This window comes from Diabrotica virgifera, chromosome 1 (genome assembly GCF_917563875.1).
Source record: "Diabrotica virgifera virgifera chromosome 1, PGI_DIABVI_V3a".
NCBI lineage: Eukaryota > Metazoa > Arthropoda > Insecta > Coleoptera > Chrysomelidae > Diabrotica > Diabrotica virgifera.
This window is the reverse complement of record NC_065443.1, coordinates 38957941-38969009: the sequence shown is the minus strand read 5'-3', so window position 1 is coordinate 38969009 and position 11069 is coordinate 38957941. Positions and strand designations below refer to the sequence as shown.

Genomic DNA, 11069 nt, shown 5'->3' with positions numbered 1-11069 from the left:
CTACCGAAAGTATACTTTTCCGAACCTGATTGTAGGGAGCAAAGTTGTACTTTTCCTCCCTAGGGAGGAAAAGTGATGCCCTGTACAATAGCTATTTTCTATTATGTAAGTATCTATACATTTTAACGTTTATTTATAAAACACAATGTATTTTGCAGAATGGTAAAAAACAGTAATAGTCCAGAGAAATAAGGTTTTTCTCGTGACACATCCCCCTCCAGGCCGAAACCAAATTTTTTGAGTAGTATGGACATCTATATTATTAACCTATATGTTTCCTGCAGCCGATTTTGATGATATACATAGTTATAAACAAATGAAGATCTAAAAACGGTAAATTATCGCTTTTTTCGTCTATTACCAAAAAGTTAAGCAATTTAAACAAATTTGAGAGTAAGAAACTCATAAATCGTATAAAAAACTTCAATATGGCATTCGCTGAATATGTCCAACCTTATTGGTTGCTTAGAAAATTGCAAAATAAATCATAAATATTGAGTTTCTATAAATATTCGTAACTTAGGTAAAAATTAACTTAGAATCGTCTTATTACGCGGAATGCCGAGACTTCTTGTACTTAAATTATATTTTAAATTTCAAAGCAATTGGTCAAATAGTTTAAAAGTTATTTAATTTATTTTTCCCAAATTCATATTTTTTGCAACACTATAAGTCAGAAAATTATGAGGTTACAATAATACTTCGGACAGTTTATGAAAGAAGAACATCTATACTATTACCTTAATTAAAAATAAATGACAAAAAATAATTTTAAACAGTGTAAAATTATTTTGCAAAAACATGTCCATTTTTTGCTTACTTATAAACAATTAGAATAATTTTTAACCGTTACCCGTAGAAAAATTATTTTTTCATATTCAGAAAGAATGAATTTTTATACACATTTAGAAAGAAAAACAACTGTACTAGGACATTTAGGGACAAAGTTAGCCCCCCCATTTTTTTAATTCACATGTTTTTGCAAAATTATTTTGCAATATCTATAATTATTTTTTGTCATTTTTTTTTAAATTAAATTAATACTGTAAATTTTCTTCTTTCATAAATTATCCAAAATATTACTGTAACTTCATCATTTTCTGACTTACAGTGTTGCAAAAAAAATTAATTTTGGATAAACAAATTAAATAACTTTTAAACTATTTGACCAATTGCTTTGCAATTTAGGGTGTAATTTAAGCACCATAAGTCTCAGCATTCCATGTAATAAGAAGGTTCTAAGTTAATTTTTACATAAGTTATGAATATTTATAAAAACTCAAAATTTATGATTTATTTGGCAATTTTCTAAGTAACCAATAAGGATAGACATATTCAGCGAACGCCATATTGAAGTTTTTTATACGGTTTATGAGTTTATTACTCTCAAATTTGTTTAAAATGCCCAATTTTTTAGTAAGAGACGAAAAAAGCGAAAATTTACCGTTTTTTGATCTTCATTTGTTTATAACTATGTATATCATCAAAATCGGCTGCAGGAAACATATAGGTTATTATTATAGATGACCATATTACTCGAAAAATTTGGTTTCAGCCTGGAGGGGGATGTGTCACCAACACGATATTTTTTTTCCTTATTTCTCTGAACTATAAATTGTTATTTTGATTTAACAAAGTTTACATTAATAATTTGACAGTTATATTGTACCTACTTATTAGTTTTAGTTCTAATACTTTGTTGAGTTAGTTACATAAATAAAGTAAAAATGAAAAAATTACTTTTTATTTGAGGAAGGTGGAAAAACAATATATGTTTAACATGGATGCGTCAGGCAGTAATCATTCAAGGGAGGAAAAGGCACTTTACTCCCTTGTTATACATATGGTTTTTCCACCTCCCTCAATTAACAAGTCATTTTTAAATCATTTATTTATGTAACTAACTAACAAAATTTATTAGAGAACTAAAACTAACAATTAGGTACAGTATAACTGTCAAATTATTAATGTAAACATTGTTAAATCAAAATAACAATTTACTGTTTTTTACCATTCTGTAAAATACAGGGTGTTTTATAAATAAACGTTAAAATATATAGATACTTAATACAAAACAGATATTGTACAGGGTGTCAATAAGTTATATTTCATGAATGAAATACCATGACGTCACTTTTACTTTTCCTCCCTAGGGAGGAAAAGTAAGACTTTGCTCCCTACAATCACGTTCTGAAAATTATACTTTTGATAGAGGTAGGTGGAAAAAGTTTTTATCAAACTGAATCTTAAAATGTGTGTGATATGATTCTAAAATTTTATATTGTTGTTTTGTACTTAATCTGTAAATGATATGGCGTTAATAAAAGTTTGATTGATTGATTTTGATATTTCTCTCTCTGTCGAGGTAAAGTTTTTCTCAATAAAAAAAAGCTGATAACAAATCCTTTATTATCTTATATAAAAATTATACATTAATTTACTTTTTGGATTTCTTTTCTTTGCCTGCAGCAGCTTTTGTCACATCCTCTGGGTTTTCTGCAGCATCCTTAATTCTCTTAGCACGGATACCTACAAGTCTTGCATCGGCACGGGCCTTCCTCAATGTTACATATGCTTCAAATTTCTTTTCCTCCTCAGTTGGAACTCTAGCCTTTGTTCTGAGACTTGACTGTTTGATAGGGAGAACTTCTCCCTGTAATTGTGAAGCTATTCTACGTTCTTCTTCAGTGGCTTCACCAGCTCTAATCTTCTTCTTTTCGTGGATGGGGAAGAGGATTAATTTGGATTTGTATTCTTTAAGACGTTGAGCGTTCAGTTGGATTGATTCTACTGATTTGTTTCTTCGTCTGTGATCTACAGCAATACCTAAAAAACAAAAGACAATTAAATTTTCTTGGAAAACAAAATATATTACATAAAGACAAAGAAAGTTTATATCTTATTTGCTATATTGATACCTTAACGTCAAAACCTCTCAACTGTTTTTGTTGGTTTTTTAAGAGTTAACACCTTAATAAAACAAAAAAGATATAGATTTTCTTCCTCAATTTACTGCTATAAATAGTTTTTTGTCCATAAAGTATAATTAATATAATAGTATAGAAAATAGTAAAGATAAATAAAATTACTAAACTAAAATTTGCGAACTTCTTTCCCTACATTAAAAATCAGTATAAGATTGAAATTGCTCTTCTACTGTCAATTTAGCGGTTTATAAAAATTATGATTTATTGTATACATAACAGCTGTAATATGCAAAACAAGAAAGAACACATGTAGCCAAGAAAATATAGGAAAGACATGCAAGAGAGTTTTTAGACCATCTACTTTTTGACATACGTTAAATGTAAAATCGTTGATTGATAAATACGGAAAGATACGAAAGCCTATGCATTATTTTGTTGTCTTTAAAACCTGCCCGTATAGTGGCGCGCCTAGCTTAAATTTGTTGGAACTAGACTTAGAGGAAAGTGTAAAATTCTCCCTACTCAAGGAACTAGCCAAGAACACGCGGTTATTTTACGTGGCCCGTATTCAAAATTTTAACGCAGCAGCCACTATCATATTAATCTGTATTAATTTTTTTTTGTTTTTGTTTCTGCAAAAATGTTGAAAATATAAATTGACCATAGAGTTTTTTTCACTAGTCTTGACCTCACAAGTAAATACTTTTCGAGTGATTTGCGAGTGAATATATTCATTTCTCAAAAAATAGTACGTTTTTAGACGGATTTTCGCAAATAACTTAAAAAGGAAGTATTTCACCAAAAAAACATTCATAGCAAAAATACAGCTTACCAAAAAGTGAAAAAAAATATTTTATATAAATATGACATATGAAGTCGTAGACCCAGTAAAAGCAGAGTTGTAGCTAATGAAAAGTAGGTTCTTATTATTTGTCAAATTCAAAATTGAATATTTCTACATGAAATAACCAAAAAATTAAGAACTTTTCGGGGAAAACTCATCATAACTTTTTTAAAAAGTTTAAAAACAGCTTTATTTTTTTTTTGAGTTTCTAGTATCAGAAGTAAACAAGTTGCGCTCAAAATAAAGTTGATCCCTTTTTTTGTAAAAAAAATCTAAAAATCACCTCCTAATTAGCATCTCAAATGAAATTAATCAGTAGCGCTTCATAAGTTACTTTACGTATGTATGCTTATAGAGGATCTGTAAGTTTCATCGGTTCAAAGTGCTTATTTTTGAAAGGCTGTAGTTAAAAGGGCTTCAATGAGTCACTAATCACGAGTATATGGAAATTCGGAACAGCCATATCTTAACCAATTTTTGTATTACAGAAAAACAAAATATTCAGAAAAGCAAACTTTACACTTTGGGATATTTAGGATCACTAATAATTAGAAAGTTTAAAAAAAAGGCATTTTTTTTTTCAAAATAAAAACAATACTGTAAAACTAAATTTACGATGAAACTTACAGATCATATTATAAACAATACATAAGTAAAGTCACTTGTGAAGCGGTAACAATAATTTGATTTTATTCGTCTTGAGGGGCCAAACGAAAAACACAAACAACTTTTTTTCTTTTTAAATCGTGTTCTGTTGTGATTTATAGCAAATGTATAGCATCTCTTTCGAAATAAAAATTTTATGCAAGTTCTCTTTTACAGGGTGATTTTCACGCTTTTTTAAAACTATCTTTTACAAAAAGGACCAATTTTATTTTTAGCGTAACGTGCTTACTTTAATGCTAGAAACTATTTTAAAAACAAAAACAAAGCTTTTTTAAACACTTTAAAAAAGTTGCGATGAGTTTTCCCAGAAATGTGCATTATTTCTTGGTTATTTCACGTTGAAATATTCGATTTGGAATTTGACGAATAAGAACTTACTTTTCATTAGCTACAACTCTGCTTCTACTGAGTATAAAGACTTTATACAGACATCTTTCTTAAATTTTTTATAAACTATATTTTTATTGAATACTTTTTTCCATAAAATACTTACTTATTGTGTTATTTGCGTAAAACCGTCTAGAACGTGTTTTTTTTTTGTTAAAAAATGAACATATTCACTTGCAAATAACTCGAAAAGTATTAGCTTAGTGAAAAAACTCAATAGAACAAAACTTGCTACAATTAATCAGTTTATTCACTTGATAGATACTAGATAGTATTAGACTTATTGATATTATAGCTACCTAGCCTTATACAAAGTGGATTTAGAAAGTCCACATCTACATTAGACAACCTAGTGGATATTGAATCTGTAATTCATGGGTCATTTGGATGTGATCAAGTATGTTTGGCTTATGGCTATCTTTTATTATATTTTATAACGCGTGCCATTTGGGGATTAGATATAAGAATTCTATTAAGTTGGTCAATTCAAGCAAATATAAAATTTATTAGTAATTTCCTATATAGACGGAACTTATTCGAATAGATAACGTTCTTTTAGGCAGGCCCACATCAAAGAAACATGAAACGTAAATTATGTTTCATAGAAATAAAACACTGCTAAACAAATATACGTCCGGCCATTTATGAAACTCTCCGAAAATAAAAATGTGTCATGAGCATGAATCACATTCGTTTGATTGGTAGGCGAACTTTGAGATTTGTTTAGCAGTGTTTCATTTTCATGAAACATGTTTCACGTTTCATGTTTCTTTGGTGTGCGGCTTGCCTAAGACTCAAAAATCCAATTAAACGACATTCCTCAATGGTCTACTCGTTGCACTTTTCCTTATTGCCATCAATGACATCGCTAAATCACTTAAACCACTAGTCATTTAGAAATTAGAGAATTGGTCAAACACTGCTGGCCTAGAATTTTCTCCCACTAAAACGAAAACAATAATCTTCAGTAAAACTCCAAAGAAGCACATTATACTACCAAAAATCTGCCTAAAGAATTTCTTCTACTTTTTCTTTTATATAGGCAGTACTGCCTGTTTTTCTTCAACGGTGCCTTTCATTCTGTCCCTAAATTGTCATTCCATCTTTTCCTTGGACGTCCTATACTTCTTCGGCCTAACGGTGACTTGTCCCTGGCTATTCTTACTATCCTTGATTCAGACATCCTGCTTATGTGTTGATTCCACTCTTCTTTTCTATTCTTTACCCAGGTATTTATATTGTCTATCCCACATATATGCATCTGATTTCCTCACTTCTTACCCTGTCCCGTAGTCCTTTTCCAGCAATCCTTCTTAAGATCTTCATTTCGTTGGTCTCCAGACGTCTTTGTATTTTGCTTGCATCTGGTCTTGTTTCGGCAGTGTAAGTCATAACTGGTCTAATAACTTCAGTCAAATGACTTATATATTCGGTCCTTTGTTTCCACTCTAAGGTGTTTGTATTTCGAAATTGTGTCGTTTAGGCATCCGGCCGTTCTACTGGCTTTAATTATTAGTATTTAACCTCTTCTTCGGTATTATTGTCGGCTGATAGATTAATTCTCAAGTATTTTCTTTTATTGTCTAAGTCCAATTTGCATCTTATTGGTTCTTTGGATATTACTAAGCTTTTTGTTTTTTGGGCTGATATTTTCATATTCATTTCTTTTCGTTCATTCGTTCAGTAATCTTTGTAGGTCGTTTTCGCACTCTGCTACTAACACGGTGTCATCCGCGTAACAGAGTATTTTATATTCTTCATATGTTTGTCTCGTTCTTTTGAATTTGTATTCTAACTAGATTTTCTTGGCATTTTATTTTTATTTCTTCACAGATCCATGGTGTTCTCCTTTTCTTTCGTATATGTTTACTTATCTTACGTTCTCCAAGTGCGTCCGTTGCTGATATTTTGATATTATCTCTAATCTTCCTCCAACTTTCTTCTATGTCTTCATCTGGTGTTATGTAGTTTTCGTTCAGTACTTTTTGCAGTCTTCTCTGGTATAGATCTCGTGTTGACAAGTCTTGTAGCTGTTCTACCTTTATTCTTGTCTCACATTCAATAGGGTCTTTTTTCCTGTTTTTTTTTTGTAGATGTATTCTGATTTTTCCAAGTACTAGGTTGTGATCACTTCCAATATTAGCTGCACTTAAACATCTTATGTCTAGTACTTGAGAATGATGGATATTTCTGTTTGTCAATATATAATCAATATCGTATCTGTGTGCTCTTGTATTTTTGAATGTATATTTTTGTTGATCTTTGTGTCTGAAGAACGTATTGTTTATTCGAAATTCGTTCTGAGAGCAAAAGTTAATAAGTAGTTCCTAAAGAGTTTACAATAAATTATTCAGAATTGATTAACTTCTTGGGAATAAAACTGGATAATCGTCTATCTTGGTAAGACAATATACACTCACTCCGACTGTCAGCTCAAACGGGCTCAACTTAATGAAAAATATCTCTCATAAACAATGGGATATCCACTTCCAAACTCTTATGACTGTTCACTGAAATTTAGGTTTCAACCTGAGATACAATACGCTAAAGTGTTACGTTTGGCTTGTTCTCTTGTATGGAATGAAAGCATGGATAATAAAGGCCAGCTCCACTAACAAACTTGAAGTCTTTGAAATGAGGTGCCTGCACCGAATGCTTAAAATATCATGGACATACTTTGGGCCATATTGCGAGGAAAACGATATACTTGTCGGCAAGTGGAAATCGAAGGAAACATAGAGGGTAAGAGAGGTCTAGAAAAAGATGTCATGGCTGGGTAATATTCGCCAAATGATATTAATGAAATTTCTCTCAATAGAATAATGTAATCGTGACTATCTAATATCTCACCTGACAATACAATGCATGGTGGACGCCTACGCAGAAATGCACGGCACCTTTAAGAAGTAAAGTTAATAATAAATAATTCAATAATTATACTTAGTCACTATTTTCCCCCTAACTCGGAAAATATCGACCGCACGAAAAAACTTGGAAGAAATTGTAGGAAATCGCGATTGCAACAATTTACGAATCCTTACCATTTTTCTCTCGAAGAGTTTAAAGTGGCCGAGCGGGTTACTAAGTCAATTTCTTTTTTTTTTTTTTATTTTTTTATTAATGGCTTTGACAGAGCCATAAGTCAATTTCATTTAAGTAAATACGGTTGCAATATCTCCAAACAAAATATACAATCATCAGAAGAGACTGTAATTAACGAAAATAACTACCTAATTTTTTATCGAGATTATGAGGCAAATAAGAAATGTACAATATCTAAAATCACCCAGTGAGTATTTTTCTCGTTAAATAATTTTTTTATTAAATCAATTATATTATTATATAAAATTATTAAATAAACTTTAGAATATTCAATGATTTGTTTCAAGAATTCAAATTAAAAGACAAATTACAACTACAATTATTCTTGCTAATTTAAAAACGAGTTTAGAAAGTAATACATAGGTACATTCCAATAATTATTTTAAAGATTGCCATTGTTATCGTTGAATGAGAACTCAAATTTAAATGCATCAAAAGAAATAAATAATTTTTATTATAATCCGATCGACCCGACCGACCTCAAATTCCGATAACCAAAGCTACCTGAATACGCCTCATCGTTGTCTCAGGTAAATTCAATCTCGTACCTAGAAAGCTGCTAACGCCATCTATTTCTAAAACCACTGGTGTCGTACATAAACGCTCATTTAGTTTCGTATCTTCCAGTATATTTATCAGTCAACGGTAAAATGTTATACTTGTCATGCACTATTTGTTTATAATTTACTTTATTTAAATCATCAATAAAGGAATAACATTTTCACTTAAAATTGTTTTTGCATCCTTTTAGGGTCGATTTCTCATACCTGCGTTAATCTATGGTTCAGTTGAACCGGGTTCACAGGTGATCTCCGGTTCTGTTTGGAATGCATTTCTAATTGCGCGTTCATGTCAGTGCTCGTTCTACAGCTTTCGAGAAATGGCAATAGATGGCAAAAGGCAAAAAACTGTCGCCATTTTGAACTACCTTTTTTATGCTGTTTTTGAATAAAGTTAAATTTAAGTATTTATAGTCAAATAGTCATTTTAATAATTATAAATAAATATTATAAAAACACAAATAATGTTATCGTTTATCCTTAGGCTTAATATAATAAAATAGGATATATTTATATTATGACAGCGTTTCGTGTTAATACAACGCATGCGTAGTCCATGAAATCATCTGAACTGAGTTCGAAATCTTTGAACGGCCGAATTCCACCGTTCAAGCATCGTTCAAGTTTAAACTGCCATCGGTTGAACGGGAATTGAGAAAGACGATTTTGACTTTAAACTGACGTTTATTAAAAGTTCAGGTTAAACTGGAGTTGAACTCGATATGAGAAATCGGCCCTTAGAATCTATGCTAAGACAGATCCTTAATTGACATTTCATCAGTCTAATGAGCAAATTGCCTAAGTCCATTTTTTGCGAAAATTGTTTTTTTGGTTTCATCTAGTAGTAGACGGTAAAAGCTACCGCCTGACACTTCCCACAAGCACAATTATCATTTTATTTCACGGCAATTTCGCTAAACGAAAGTTATTTTCCTCATAGGACATAGGCAAACTCCACACTTTTTTGTCTCTCCTGTAAAATTTTCAATTTGTGACTTATGCAATTTGCGCATGAGACCAACGATTTGACAAATGTAACCTATAAAATAGCAGTTGTGTGCTATATCTTAGATTATTAAGTAATATACTTATATTATTAAATAATATAAGATATAGCAAATAAATTTTGTTATAATTTATTTTTTTAATGGAAAAGTATTAAGACAGTAAACACACAGAGAACTAACAGACCACAATTTAATAAAGTACAAAGGGACAGAGAAAATACCCAAAATATGATCAAAAGAGAATTTAAAAGAATTTGCAGAAAGAAGAAAAGAGAACAGTTAGAAAAGCAATTAAAAACATAGAAAAAGCCTACATAAACAAAGAGGCAACAAATTTTTGCAGAGAAGTTAAGAAATCAAGAGAAACTAAAAAGAATAATAGAAAGTATTGCAGAAACAAAGGTTTACTTGCAAGAGAGACATTAAGCAGATGGACGGAATACTTGTTATATCTGTTAAACACAGACCAACCAGAGGAAATTGAGAATTAGCAAGAAGACGAAGAAGGGACATGCGAGGAACCAACTTTGATTGAAGTTAAATAAATAATAAAAGACCTAATGAAGTAACAGAAGAGCAGGAGAAATTGGCATTCCAGCTGAGATTTTTAAAGAAGGCTGCGAAAGACTGACAAAGAATATTCCGCCTGACATTATAAGTTTGGCAAAAGGAAGAAATACCAAAATAATGGAATAAGGCTCTTATTTGTTGTATCTACAAAAAAAGGTGACTATTAGAAGTATAAAATACTTGAAAAAAAGGAAAAAAGGGAGTAGGCAATACTTCTTCAAAAAGGGAGTAGGCACAGACCATAGAAAGTGGCAAATACATATCAATATATTGTGTGAATGACACATGTTTAGGATATGTAAAAGGTTTTGTCCATGTGGTAGAAAGCAAATAATACATCTGAATGTCTTTCACTAGTTTGATTTAACCAGAAGAAAATAAAGTGTGTCTATATGGAAGTTGAACATATTCAACTACAAATTATGTACTTAAGTTTAGTTATGGAATATTCATGCATGTACCTACCAACAGTCCTTGCAAATCTGGGGTTAAGACCTGCAGCTTTTAATTCCTGGAGGGTAAATCCACGTCCAGCGCGTACTTTAGTATGGTACCTGATTGATGGACACCTTACGACAGGCCTTAAAGGTCCAGCAGCAGGCCTAGGGGCAATAGCACGAGCCTTCTTAATACGATTATTCCTTCTGCGAATTTTACGGGCAGGCTGGTTAAACCAAGTCTTGACGAATCGTTGCCAATCCTTGTGGAAATGGCCATTTGGAATCATATTATTACGTTTGGGAGCCATTGTGCTTGTTTTTTACTATAACAGCACCGATTTCACCGACACGTGCTGTAAACGAAATGGAAAAGACGGAAACGAGAAACGAGTTTAGTTACTTTTAATTATTTTGTTGGCAGACATGACACATGACATACCGTCAGGCAATTTCTGAAGATCAGTATAAATACAATCTTATAAAAACATTTTAAACCTTTCAAAACAATTTGTTTTGCTTTTGAAATTCTGTTTTGATTCTCACTTTATTTATCATTTTTATTGGGA

General features: G+C 31.1%; 1 protein-coding gene across 1 annotated transcript; it reads right to left on the bottom strand.

Annotated features, from left to right (window-relative positions):
- Nucleotides 1–2392: 2392 nt before the first annotated feature.
- Nucleotides 2393–10892, bottom strand: LOC114335983 (60S ribosomal protein L13). Its single transcript, XM_028286288.2, has 2 exons — nt 10529–10892; nt 2393–2826 (listed from the first exon to the last, which is right to left on the bottom strand). Exons 1-2 carry the CDS (start codon nt 10809–10811, stop codon nt 2438–2440), a joined length of 672 nt encoding a protein of 223 aa, XP_028142089.1. The 5' UTR covers nt 10812–10892; the 3' UTR covers nt 2393–2437.
- Nucleotides 10893–11069: the final 177 nt, after the last annotated feature.